Source organism: Ranitomeya variabilis, chromosome 4 (assembly GCF_051348905.1).
Source record: "Ranitomeya variabilis isolate aRanVar5 chromosome 4, aRanVar5.hap1, whole genome shotgun sequence".
In the NCBI taxonomy this organism is placed as follows: domain Eukaryota; kingdom Metazoa; phylum Chordata; class Amphibia; order Anura; family Dendrobatidae; genus Ranitomeya; species Ranitomeya variabilis.
In genome coordinates this window covers 577,984,481-577,999,072 of record NC_135235.1, presented here as the reverse complement: position 1 = coordinate 577,999,072, position 14,592 = coordinate 577,984,481, and the positions used below count along the sequence as shown (strand labels likewise).

Below are 14,592 nucleotides of genomic sequence, written 5' to 3'. Positions count from 1 at the left end.
TTGCCTGTCCTTAGCAGTGGTTTCCTAGCAGCTATTTTACCATGAAGGTCTGCTGCACAAAGTCTCCTCTTAACAGTTGAGTAGAGATGTGTTTGCTGCTAGAACTCTGTGTGGCATTGACCTGGTCTCTACTCCGAGCTGCTGTTAACCTGCGATTTCTGAGGCTGGTGACTCGGGAAAACTTATCCTCAGAAGCAGAGGTGACTCTTGGTCTTCCTTTCCTGGGGTGGACCCCATGTGAACCAGTTTCTTTGTAGTGCTTGATGGTTTTTGCAACTGCACTTGGGGACACTTTCAAAGTTTTCCCAATTTTTCAGACTGACTGACCTTCATTTCTTAAAGTAATGATGGCCACTCGTTTTTATTTACTTAGCTGCTTTTTTCTTGCCATAATACAAATTTTAACAGTCTATTCAGTAGGACTATCAGCTGTGTATCCACCAGACTTCTGCACAACACAACTGATGGTCCCAACCCCATTTATAAGGCAAGAAATCCCACTTATTAAACCTGACAGGGCACACCTGTGAAGTGAAGACCACTCTCGGTGACTACCTCTTGAAGCTCATCAACAAAATGCCAAGAGTGTGCCAAGCAGTCATCACAGCAAAAGGTGGCTACTTTGAAGAACCTAGAATATAAGATAATTTCAGTTGTTTCACACTTTTTTGTTAAGTATATAATTCCACATGTGTTAATTCATAGTTTTGATGCCTTCAGTGTGAATTTACAATTTTCATAGTCATGAAAATGCAGAAAAATCGTTAAACGAGAAGGTGTGTCCAAACTTTTGGTCTGTACTGTACAGTTGGCCAACTTAGGGCCACTATGTTAATGGGGCCCCAGTTATGCATTCCCACTTTATCAATTAAAGAGGCAGTGCCCATAACAGGTTACATCAAATCCAATTCTCCACCTAAATTACTGGGACAACATAAGAAAAATATACGATATGTCTCCTGTAAGGTGTGGTTGGGATGTTTTTTTGATCAACACCTTTAAAGTACCTTGTAGAACTATTATGACTGCTAAAGTACATTTACGCAGGTAGCGTACAAACCAAAGAGACAAGTGTTCTGTTGGGCTGGTGGTTAGGAGCACTAGAAATGACCAGATGAGCAAACTAGCAATACAGGACGAGCTCTGGGAAGTGGGAGCTCTGCTGACCGCAACCCCTAATCCTATCACAACAACTAGAAATAGCCGTGGAGCGTTCCTGACTCTGCCTAGACGCCTCTTCACAGCCTAAGAGCTAACTACCCCTAAAGATAGAAAATACAGCCTTCCTTGCCTCAGAGAAATTCCCCAAAGAAATAGGCAGCCCCCACATATATTGACTGTGAGTTAAGATGGAAGTCACAAACACAGGAATGAAATAGGTTTCAGCATAGGAGGCCAGACTTACTAAACAGACTGAAGATAGAAAAGGTATCTTTGCGGTCAGCATAAAAAACTAACAAAAAACCACGCAGAGTGTGCAAAAGAAACCACCGCACCGACTCACGGCGCGGTGGTGCCACTCTGCATCCCAGAGCTTCCAGCTAACAAGATTAAATCATAATAGCAAGCTGGACAAAAACACAGTAGTAACAAATAAGCTAGCAGGGACTTAGCTTTTGCTGAAGTAGACAGGTCATCTGAAAGATCCAAAAGAACTGAACCAGTACTAGGACATTGACAGCTGGCATCAAGTAACGATCTGAGTGGAGTTAAATAGAGCAGCCAGCCAAGGCCTGAACGAGATCAGCTGGAGAAGGAATCTCAGAACCAGCAGCTCCACTCACAGCCACCAGAGGGAGTCCATGAACAGAACTCGACGAAGTACCATTCATAACCACAGGAGGGAGCTCGAGAACAGAATTCACAACAGACAAGTACCTGAACCTGACAGGTCCCTGTTCAGACTAGGTAAAGCCCTTCTCTGACTATGGTCTGTGCCTGCCTGACTGTGGAGGTTGGCTCCGTAAGATAACACAAAGGCACCCCCACTCGAAGACGGCTTACTCACATTACCAGCTTCTGGTATCGCTAGAGAAGCAATTCCCTGAGGAATAAAGGAATCACAAAGCAACTGCAACCAACAAAAACTACAGCAAAGTCTATAACCAGCAGGAGACATCAGCAGGGGAAGGTATATAAAGCTGCACCCGAAAGGTGATAGGGCAGACAAACAGTAAATAAAAAATACCAGTTAAACATAACCGACTGAAACAAAGATAACAGAAATGAAGCACCCAAAGAAAAGGTGCATGTGTTATGGCTCAGCGGAAAGAGACGCCGACCCCTGAACACAATATGAAGTATTCAATCCAGAAGCATGAAAAGTACTGAAGGCATCAAGAATGTATTGTGTAACTGTCTATGCCTGGCTTTTGGATCTTAGTGTAAGAAGAAAATATCTTAATGCTCTGTAAAGAAGAACTACAAAAGTAATTGGGGAGTACCTACTATTAAGCTGGTCTCGCTTTGCTCTGGGGCTTGTAGTGCTACCTGCAGCCACCACTTGGGGTGTCTCATTTTAAATAGATTTTTATGTTGAAGGAGGTTTCAAATTTTGGAAAGTCCTCTCCACTCGTTGCAGTTTGTTTAAAAAACCACTGCTTTTGTATTCACCTTTCCCAGGTCCAGTACTGAATCACCGCCACTGTCCCCAGTGTCTGACGCTGTCTGCAGCGCTGACATGTTAACAACGCTGCAGCCAAACAGGGAGCACCTTGTGTCGTCAACTCGGGCTGAGCTCAGATATTGACTCACATCAGCCCTGCCTGCAATAATGGACGGGACAGCAGCAGAGACGCAACGCTGGATCTCCAACCCCCTATATAGATATATTAAATTAATTAGAGCAGAATTACAGACCCAGTTGACATTTATTAGATGGCTCAGCGGAGCCCATAATATCCTTAATATGCAGATTTTATGCATCAAAGCCCAAGTTCCATGATATCCAAAGTTGCTGTCTGAGAACAGACGACCGTAAATTGGAGAAAATATAAATTCGATCATTTACTGCTATGGTCAGCAAAACCTATGAGCTTATCTAAAAATGGCAGCCAGATTCCAAATGGAAATTCTCCTTTGCTCAGCTAAACTACAATGTATTCCAATATGACTTATTTACAGCTGAACGCTCCAGTCCGGGAATATGGCGCTGCGTTACAAGTTCTAATAGCGGATATGGAAATGGCTTCTCACAATATAGGACATTAAAAAGGAACAATCCTTAGCAGATAAACATATAGCAGAGCTGAGACGGCGTCCCATCCATCACTGTCACAGGATTTATTTAATAAAGGCTGTACAGTCGCAGGCGGCTCTGGAGTTTAACTCCTAGCTGGCTACATGGGCTATAGAAACCAATGGGTTAAAAACGCATAGAGTGGAGAGAGTAACCCCAGACACGCGCCGGCTCCTACATAGTTAAAGATCTCTTCAAGAACATCTGCATTAAGAACACAGAGCTCCTGTTGAGACCAAGCAGCACAAACAGCAGCCACTACCTCCCCAGACAGAGCGGAACCCAGGCAAGGGGCCAAAAAGTGTCCCCATGAAGGGCAATGAAGGGTGGGGAGAAGGATGGAGTCTCCATACAGTCCATTCATAACGATAATTCCACCGTCTCCTGAGAAGAACATAGCAATAATTGTACTGAGAATTAGAAAAATGAGGAAAACTCCTTCATGAATAATAGGGATCACCGTATACGGATACATTTGCCCCAGAGAAAGAAACCCATATACTTTAAAACAGCAGTTATTACCAGTATATTCTAGTACATTGGAAGCAGTGTAATTGTAGCTTTATTCATATAAAGTATTATAGCAGTTATATTCTTCTCCATAAGAGCAGTATTGTAGTTATATTCTTGTACATAGGGACAGTATTACAGTAGTTGTATTCTTGTACATAGGGACAGTATTACAGTAGTTATATTCTTGTACATAGGGGCTGTAATATAGTAGTTATATCCTTGCTCCTTGTATAAAGGGGACAGTATTACAGTAGCAATATTCTTGTACATAGGGGGCAGTATTATTGTAGTTATATTCTTGTCCATAGGGGAAGTATTATAGTAGTTGTATTCTTGTGCATAGGGGCAGTATTATAGTAGTTATATTTTTGTACAAAGGAGCAGTATTGTAGTTATATTCTTGTATATAGAGGCAGTATTATAATAGTTATATTCTTGTATATAGAGGGCAGTATTATAGTAGTTATATTCTTGTACATAGAGGCAGTATTATTGTAGTTATATTTTTGTACATAGGAGCAGTATTTTGTAGTTATATTCTTGCACAGACAGGCAGTATTATAGTAGTTATATTCTTGTACATAGTGGACAGTATTATAGTAGTTATATTCTTGTACATAGGGGCAGTATTATAGTAGTTATATTCTTGTACACAGAGGGCAGTATTATAGTAGTTATATTCTTGTACATCGGGGCAGTATTATAGTAGTTATATTGCTTTACATAGGGGGCAGTATTATAGTAGTTATATTCTTTTACATAGAGGGCAGTATTATAGTAGTTATACTCTTGTGCATAGGATACAGTATTATAGTAGTTATATTCTTGTACATAGGGGGCAGTATTAGAGTAGTTATATTCTTGTACATAGAGGGCAGTATTATGGTAGTTATATTCTTGTACATAGAGGGCAGTATTATAGTAGTTATATTCTTGTACATAGGGGCAGTATTATAGTAGTTATATTGCTTTACATAGGGGGCAGTATTATAGTAGTTATATTCTTGTACATAGGATACAGTATTATAGTAGTTGTATTTTTGTACATAGGGGCAGTATTAGAGTAGTTATATTTTTGTACATAGCGGGCAATATTCTAGTAGTTATATTCTTGTACATAGAGGGCAGTATTATAATAGTTATATTCTTGTACATAAGAGACAGTATTATAGTAGTTATATTCTTTTACATAGGATCAGTATTATAGTAGTTATATTCTTGTACATAAGGGGCAGTATTATAGTAGTTATATTCTTGTACATAGGGGCAGTATTATAATAGTTATATTCTTGTACATAGGAGCAATATTATAGTAGTTATATTCTTGCACATAGGGAGCAGTATTACAGTAGTCCTATTCTTGTCCATAGATTGGCGTGTGTTTGTGAGCTCCCAGCAGGGCGGAGGCATGGCTTCTGACCCAGGTAAAGGGGAGGGAAGCTGGGCTGATGATCCAGGAAAAGCCCCGAGTCTGGCGTCTGGCCTGCAGTATGGACCTGATGGTAATGGAAAGCTGGAAATGGTGGCTGGTGAGTCTTCTAAACCTACTTGTTCTCTTGGTAGATTAAATGCTAAAGTTACAAGGCAAAGTATTTTTAATCTGGAATTGCAAATCAGCAAACTAAAAGACGAAATTATGAAAGACACTGATCCAAAGATAAAACTGATGAAGTGTGAGTGCCTGGATGACTGCAGACAAGAGCTGGTTATACGGAGAGAAAAATTGGACACACAGATTTAAACCCTGTTCCCACAATGGAGACTTGGTCTATGGTGAAAAAGGGGGGATCCAGATCCCAGACTGCGAGTAGAAATTGCTTCATTGGTAATAAAGTCACTAAATATAAAACTGTGCATGGTATTGTGGAGCTACGAAGTCAGGTGAGAAGTGCAGCTCTTGAATCAGCTACAGAATGTGAGTGGTCTGTGGCATCAGAAAATGTTGGGAATGCTGCGGAGGAAAGGGTGAGAGATAACATTGTGCAATAATCAGTAGTGGATCGGTGCATTATTGCAACATCAGTTCAGAAGGCTATTCTACAATGTCAGATGACAATGACCCTCCCCCTCAAGGGAGGAACGCTGTCAGGATAAAGTACACAGGACCAGAGGAGAGCATCCTATCTATAATTTACATTGGGACAGTTCTTCTGAACGAGATCATGAAGTTTAAAGGGAATCTGTCACCCCCGGGATGTGTATGACTTATTAATATGGGTATACAGGTAACAGAAATGTTAGACTAGTACTAGAGGCATTATACTGCCTCTGTACAAATCCCTAGTTAGACCGCACATGGAGTACTGTGTCCAGTTTTGGGCACCGGTGCTCAAGAAGGATATAATGGAACTAGAGAGAGTACAAAGGAGGGCAACAAAATTAATAAAGGGGATGGGAGAACTACAATACCCAGATAGATTAGCGAAATTAGGATTATTTAGTCTAGAAAAAAGACGACTGAGGGGCGATCTAATAACCATGTATAAGTATATAAGGGGACAATACAAATATCTCGCTGAGGATCTGTTTATACCAAGGAAGGTGACGGGCACAAGGGGGCATTCTTTGCGTCTGGAGGAGAGAAGGTTTTTCCACCAAAATAGAAGAGGATTCTTTACTGTTAGGGCAGTGAGAATCTGGAATTGCTTGCCTGAGGAGGTGGTGATGGCGAACTCAGTTGAGGGGTTCAAGAGAGGCCTGGATGTCTTCCTGGAGCAGAACAATATTGTATCATACAATTATTAGGTTCTGTAGAAGGACGTAGATCTGGGGATTTATTATGATGGAATATAGGCTGAACTGGATGGACAAATGTCTTTTTTCGGCCTTACTAACTATGTAACTATGTAACTATACCTGTATGATTCATATTAATGGTCATGTTGTGGAGAAATGTTCTATTTTTTCTGTATGCTGATGATTTCTTCCAGGCTCCAGGGTGTGTGGTGCCTGGAAGAAATCCCTGCTTCCTGTCCTGATTATAATACTACCCCCACCTTCTCATGCACATCAGTTATGGCCCCGGAATCCTTGTACCTGCGGCCTGCACGCTGTCCATAATACATAACTCACCCTCCCTTCTGTGGTGGGCACTGCATTCAGGGATCTTCTGCGCAGGGGACTTTCGCTCTAGTGACCTCCGACGTGTGCGACGATAAGGTGCACCCCACCACTTACTCCCTGCAGTCATTGCTATGTGCACATGGTTCCTACCGATGACTGCGCAGACAATTAATAGTCTTGTTTTTGAGAAATGTTATATTCTGTCTTTATGATAATGATTTCTTCCAGGTTCCGGGGCGTGTGGTGCCTGGAAAAAATGCCTGCTTCCTGTCCTCATTATAATACTACCCCCACCTTCCCATGCACATCAGTTATGGCCCCGGAATCCCGCGCCTGTGTGAGCAGGTTGCGGGATGCAGTAACGGACAGGAGGCAGAGCAAGGGTTAACGTATTTACTACTAACAGGTATATAGTCCACGCAGGAAGGAAGGTGGGGAAACAGGGGTATTAAGGGATAAAGGATACGCAGTTTGGGGAAAATGCAAGGTACTACAATAACAACAGTTCTCAAGGTGTGGCTTATCCGGTCCTGACGACGTCCAGTATGCCATGTCCACAGGATAGGGAATGGCGCCAACAACAGTTGTAGTGTGTCCGGTGCAGTCCCGATGATGTCAATGAGCAGAGTCCTGGCGTCGACGATTAGTCTCCGGTGTCTTTTGCGGACTCTTTGGTTCAGGATCCAGCAAAGGGAGGATAGCACAGTTCACTGAGATGCCAGAGCCTAACGTGACAGAAATCTCAGCCCTTAGTCACATGCATGTCAATTGACAAATGGTAAGGTTTTTAATATAAGAGGACTGTCCCAATTACGGTTGCTTTGACGATGCGGGATGGCTTTTGCACTTTTTTTTAATCAAAAAACATGTTAACGAAGTACAGTATATTATGTTCATGCACTATACTATTTATTTACTGCAGGGTATTCAATCATTGTTTCGGTCTTTGGTCAGACCAAAAGTGGATGCGATTTATAGAAATCCCATGCCCACTTTGCTACTATTGCTGCGTAAACTGACCCGCGGTGCTGGTTTATGAGCTGCAGCATGTTAATCACCTGCAGCAGAGATGCTAGGCTCCGCTGTGTAGTCTCACCCATAGCCATTCACTAGATGTGGTAAATTTTAATTTACCTGCGTGATTAGAACTTAGTGTTTTGGACGCAGCGAAAATACGTTGCAGCCAAAGCACTGCTATTTCCTGATTGTGAGCACATGGCCTTAGGTGTCTGAGGTCTACGCTCTGATCCATGTCCCATCCAGCAGGAACTATGACATGAGCTTTAATCTCCAGTGTGATCTCGATCTGCTCTGGAACATCTATGATGACACTAGAGAGGATGAGATCTGAGATCATCCCCATTGTATTCAGCTATATAAGCCGCAAGAAATAACGGCAACTATTCTGTTGTGGTAGTGCTTGCGGATCTGCAGCACTGGCTGAGCCGGCAGTGCATAGTAGGAAGTCATCCTGAGAAGATCTATGATGAGGAGCAGATATGGAACCAAGGGTATTCTGTGAAAATCCAGCTTATACAGGAGAGCGGTGTAACCATACATCTGCCACTTTCCTTCTACCTGGGTTCAGAGAGGGGGATATGATACTACCCCGGTCAGCCACGTCTGTGCCATAGATGTGGGGGAAAGCATGTCGCCATGAACTGCTGTCATATAACATGCTCATTATGTGGACAGCTTGGACATACAGAGGACAAATTCACAGAGCACGTTATCTGTAACCTGTGCTCAGGACTAGGACATACGTTCTGGAAATGCCAACATGCAGAACATAATAAATATAGTGACCAGATCTCCTTAGAAGTTATGAAGGAAGATGCCACCAGCGATACTGATGAAGTCCCATAAACCAGCACTGATGAGGATAGAAGTTATAGTATACCTGCTCAAGAACCTGTATTACTGATGGATGCTGCACTACTAGCACCCCCAGCCACTGAAGAAAAACCTAAACTACCACCAGTCACTGAAGAAGGACTTAAACTTCTATCAGCCACTATAGAAAAGCCTAAACTACGACCAGCCACTAAAGCAAGATCAAAACTATGTTCAGCCACTAAAGTAGGGCCTAATATACCAGTCGCTAAGGAAAGACTCAAGGTTTCCAGAAAATCTGTCACCAAACATCCAAACATCAGCCCAGTACATCTGTAGAAGTAATTAACCCCTTCATGACCCAGCCTATTTTGACCTTAATGACCTGGCCGTTTTTTTTAAATTCTGACCAGTGTCCCTTTATGAGGTAATAACTCAGGAATGCTTCAACGGATCCTAGCGGTTCTGAGATTGTTTTTTCGTGACATATTGGGGTTCACGTTAGTGGTAAATTTAGGTCGATAATTTTTGCGTTTATTTGTGAGAAAAATGGAAATTTGGCTAAAATTTTGAAAATTTCGCAATTTTCAAATTTTGAATTTTTATTCTGTTAAATGAGAGAGTTATGTGACACAAAATAGTTAATAAATAACATTACCCACATGTCTACTTTACATCAGCACAATTTTGGAAACAAAATGTTTTTTTTCTAGGAAGTTATAAGGGTTAAAATTTGACCAGCGATTTCTCATTTTTACAACGAAATTTACAAAACCATTTTTTTTAGGGACCACCTCACATTTGAAGTCAGTTTGAGGGGTCTATATGGCTGAAAATACCCAAAAGTGACACCATTCTAAAAACTGCACCCCTCATCGTGCTCAAAACCACATTCAAGAAGTTTATTAACCCTTCAGGTGCTTCACAGCAGCAGAAGCAACATGGAAGGAAAAAATGAACATTTAACTTTTTAGTCACAAAAATGATGTTTTAGCAACAATTTTTTTATTTTCCCAAGGGTAAAAAGAGAAACTGGACCCCAAAAGTTATTGTACAATTTGTCCTGAGTATGCTGATACCCCATATGTGGGGGGGAAGCACTGTTTGGGCGCACGACAGGGCTCGGAAGGGAAGGAGCGCCATTTGACTTTTTCAATTAAAAATTGGCTCCAATCTTTAGCGGACACCATATCGCGTTTGGAGAGCCCCTGTGTGCCTAAGCATTGGAGCTCCCCCACAAGTGACCCCATTTTGGAAACTAGACCCCCCAAGGAACTTATTTAGATGCATAGTGAGCACTTTGAACCCCAAGGTGCTTTACAAATTGATCCGTAAAAATGAAAAAGTACTTTTTTTTCACAAAAAAATTTCTTTTAGCCTCAATTTGTTCATTTTCACATGGGCAACAGGATAAAGTGGATCCTAAAATTTATTGGGCAATTTCTCCTGAGTACACTGATAGCTCACATGTGGGGGTAAACCACTGTTTGGGCACACGGCAGGGCTCGGAAGGGAAGGAGCGCCATTTGACTTTTTGAATGAAAAATTAGCTCCAATCATTAGCGTTTGGAGAGCCCCTGTGTGCCTAAACATTGGAGCTTCCCCACTTGTGACCCCATTTTGGAAACTAGACCTCCCATGGAACTAATATAGATGTGCGGTGACACTTTAAACCCCCAAGTGCTTCACAGAAGTTTATAACGCAGAACCGTGAAAATAAAAAATAATTTTTTTCCTCAAAAATTATTTTTTAGCCCGCAATTTTTTATTTTCACAAAAGTAACAGTAGAAATTGGACCCCAAAAGTTGTTGCGCAGTTTGTCCTGAGTACACTGATACCCCATATGTGGGGGTAAACCACTGTTTGTGCACACGTCAGGGCTCGGAAGGGAAGTAGTGACTTTTGAAATGCAGACTTTGATGGAATGGTCTGGGGGCAGGGGCGGACCTACCGCCGGTTCAACCGGTGCAGCCGCACCGGGGCCCGGAGGTGGAGGGGGGCCCTTGCAGGCAGGGCCGGCGTTAGGGGCAGGCAGACCAGGCAGCTGCCTGGGGCCCCCACTCCCCCAGGGGCCCCCAGCTAGCGGCAAGTCACGCAGCCGCTATGGGGCCCCTGTGAGGCAGGGGGGCCCGCCTGCCGCCAGCGCCGACTCCCCCGCCGCATTGAACTATACCGGCGTCTGCCGGTACAGTTCAATGCAATGATGGAGGAGAGAGCATCACCTGACGACGCCCCCTCTCCCATCATTCCCCGCTCTGCCTCTGACACAGCGGGTGCGCGCGCACTCACTGTGTCCCAGGCAGAGCAGCGGCGGCCACTGACACAGGAGCAGGGAGCAGCGCGGGCATGTGTGGAGAGGTGAGGAGCTTGTGTTTTGTTTTCTTTTGTTACTGGACTGTGGGGCCATTCTCAGGAGAGGAGAGGAGAGGTGGGGAGGGGAGGGAAGGGGGGATGAGCATGCTGTATACTATTGTGGGTTCTGCTGTATACTACTGTGGGCAGTGCTGTATACTACTGAGCCCTGTGCTGTTACTGTGGGCTGTGCTTTATACTACTGTGGGCTCTGCTGTATACTACTGTGGGCAGTGCTGTATACTACTGAGCCCTCTGCTGTTACTGTGGGCTCTGCTGTATACTACTGTGGGCTCTGCTGTATACTACTGTGGGCTCTGCTGTATACTACTGTGGGCAGTACTGTATACTACTGAGCCCTGTGCTGTTACTGTGGGCTCTGCTGTATACTACTGTGGGCTCTGCTGTATACTACTGTGGGCAGTACTGTATACTACTGAGCCCTGTGCTGTTACTGTGGGCTGTGCTGTATACTACTGTGGGCTCTGCTGTATACTACTGTGGGCAGTGCTGTATACTACTGAGCCCTGTGCTGTTACTGTGGGCTCTGCTGTATACTACTGTGGGCTCTGCTGTATACTACTGTGGGCTCTGCTGTATACTACTGAGCCCTGTGCTGTTACTGTGGGCTGTGCTGTATACTACTGTGGGCTCTGCTGTATACTACTGTGGGCAGTGCTGTATACTACTGAGCCCTGTGCTGTTACTATGGGCTCTGCTGTATACTACTGTGGGCTCTGCTGTATACTACTGTGTAGGCAGCGCTGTATACTACTGAGCCCTGTGCTGTTACTGTGGGCTCTGCTGTATACTACTGTGGGCTCTGCTGTATACTACTGTGGGCTCTGCTGTATACTACTGTGTAAGCAGTCCTGTATACTACTGAGCCCTGTGCTGTTACTGTGGTCTCTGCTGTATACTACTGTGGGCTCTGCTGTATACTACTGTGGGCTCTGCTGTATACTACTGTGGGCTCTGTTGTATACTACTGTGGGCTCTGCTGTATACTACTGTGGGCTCTGCTGTACACTACTGTGGGCTCTGCTGTACACTACTGTGGGCTCTGCTGTACACTACTGTGGGCTCTGCTGTACACTACTGTGGGCTCTGCTGTACACTACTGTGGGCTCTGCTGTATACTACTGTGGTCAGTGCTGTATACTATATGGAGGACTATGGGAAGTGTATAATACTATATGGAGGACTATGGGAAGTGTATAATACTATATGGAGGACTATGGGGTGTATTATACTAAACAAGCAAAATGCTGCATATTAATTGGGTGATTGGATTGTTTATGCTGGAATAAAAATCCTTGTTCTCAGCAGCACATCGCCTGGTGTGAACTGTAGATGTGCTGCTGATAACATGATGCTGTATGGTGATCTGTAGTGATCTATTAGTGATCGTTCTGTCCCCTTCATTCTTTCTCAGATGGTGGAAAGAGGCAGGGAAACAAGCGTCCATGACTTCAGTATTGTTGATCACACTCGTTTAGCGGCCTGAGATCAGCGCAGGTAAATACAACCGAAATGCTTCTGTATGATGTGCAATATGCTAGCATTTGGGGCCCCATTTTAAACTTTTAAACACTATGGAGCATCATGTGCGGCCATTATACAGTATGGAGCATCATGTGCGGTCATTATACAGTATGGAGCATCATGTGCGGTCAATATACAGTATGGAGCATCATGTGCAGCCAATATACAGTATGGAGAACTGTGTGGCCATATTTTTTTGTTTATAATTATTCTTTATAAAACAGTGTGATCAGCAGTGCTAAATGTGGTTGGGACGTGGATATGGGTGTGACTAGTTATGAAGGGGTGTGGCCAGAGGCGTGGCCTAAAATGTGCCGCGGCGCGCAACACTTTTTCCCTCTTTCCCATCTTAAAAACTTGGGAGGTATGATGCTGGGCAGGGAGGGGGGCCCAGACACATTTCTTGCACAGGGGCCCAAAGCTGTCAGTGTCCGCCATTGTCTGGGGGCATCATGTTGCGTTTGCAGAGCCCCTGATGTGCCTAAACAGTAGAAACCCCCCACAAGTGACCCCATTGTGGAAACTAGACCCCCCAAGGAACTTATCTAGATATGTGGTGAGCACTTTGAACCCCCAAGTGCTTCACAGAAGTTTACAACGCAGAGCTGTGAAAATAAAAAATCATTTTCCTTTTCTCAAAAATGATGTTTTAGCAAGCATTTTTTATTTTCACAAGGGTAGCAGGAGAAATTGGACCCCAATAGTTGTTGCCCAGCTTGTCCTGAGTACGCTGATACCCCATATGTGGGGGTAAACCACTGTTTGTGCACACGTCGGGGCTCAGAAGGGAAGTAGTGACTTTTGAAATGCAGACTTTGATGGAATGGTCTGCGGGCGTCACGTTGCGTTTGCAGAGCCCCTGATGTGCCTAAACAGTAGAAACCCCCCACACTTGACCCCATTTTGGAAACTAGACCCCCCAAGGAACTTATCTAGATATGTGGAGAGCACTTTGAACTCCCAAGTGTTTCATAGAAGTTTACAACGCAGTGCCATGAAAATAAAAAATCATTATTCTTTCCTCAAAAATGATGTTTTAGCAAGCAATTTTTTATTTTCACAAGGGTAACAGGCGAAATTGGACCCCAATAGTTGTTGCCCAGTTTGTCTTGAGTACACTGATACCCCATATGTGGGGGTAAACCTTTGTTTTGGCACACGACGGGGCTCGGAAGGGAAGTAGTGATTTTTGAAATGCAGACTTGATGGAATGGTCTGCAGGCGTCATGTTGCGTTTGCAGAGCCCCTGATGTGCCTAAACAGTAGAAACCCCCACAAGTGACCCCATTGTGGAAACTAGACCCCCCAAGGAACTTATCTAGATATGTGGTGAGCACTTTGAACCCCCAAGTGCTTCACAGAAGTTTACAACGCAGAGCCGTGAAAATAAAAAATCATTTTTCTTTCTTCTAAAATTATGTTTTAGCAACCAGTTTTTTATTTTCACAAGGGTAGCAGGAGAAATTGGACCCCAATAATTGTTGCCCAGTTTGTCCTGAGCATGCTGTTACCCCATAGATTGACTGGAATCAATGGTGGCGCCATGTTGCGTTTGGAGACCCCTGATGTGCCTAAACAGTGGAAACCCCTCAATTCTAACGCCAACACTAACCCCAACACACCCCTAACCCTAACTCTAGCCATAACCCTAATCACAACCCTAACCCCAACACACCCCTAACCACAACCCCAACCCCAACACACCCCTAACCCTAATCCCAACCCTAACCCAACCCTATCCCCAACACACTCCTGACCCTAACCATAACCCTAACCACAGCCTAATCTTAACCCTATTTCCAACTCTAGCCCTAATTCCAACCCTAACTCTAATTCCAACCCTAACCCTAAGGCTATGTGCCCATGTTGCGGATTCGTGTGAGATTTTTCCCCACCATTTTTGAAAAATCCGCAGGAAAAAGGCACTGCGTTTTACCTGCGGATTTACAGCGGATTTCCAGTGTTTTTTGTGCGGATTTCACATGCGGATTCCTATTGAGGAACAGGTGTAAAACGCTGCGGAATCCGCACAAAGAATTGACATGCT

The 14,592-nt window shown here is 43.8% G+C and overlaps 1 protein-coding gene across 3 annotated transcripts in view; it reads left to right on the top strand.

Annotated features, from left to right (window-relative positions):
- Positions 1-14,592, top strand: part of LOC143769183 (uncharacterized) — an 87,706-nt gene that overhangs the window by 18,547 nt on the left and 54,567 nt on the right. For 2 of the 3 annotated variants that reach the window (XM_077257749.1, XM_077257748.1), the window contains exon 3: positions 5,122-5,280. In XM_077257749.1, the coding sequence (XP_077113864.1) occupies positions 5,160-5,280 (121 nt within the window). In that variant the 5' untranslated portion in view covers positions 5,122-5,159. Of the gene's footprint in view, positions 1-5,121; positions 5,281-10,963; positions 11,007-12,435; positions 12,519-14,592 lie in introns of those variants that run through there. The other variant, XR_013214249.1, reaches the window with a different exon arrangement.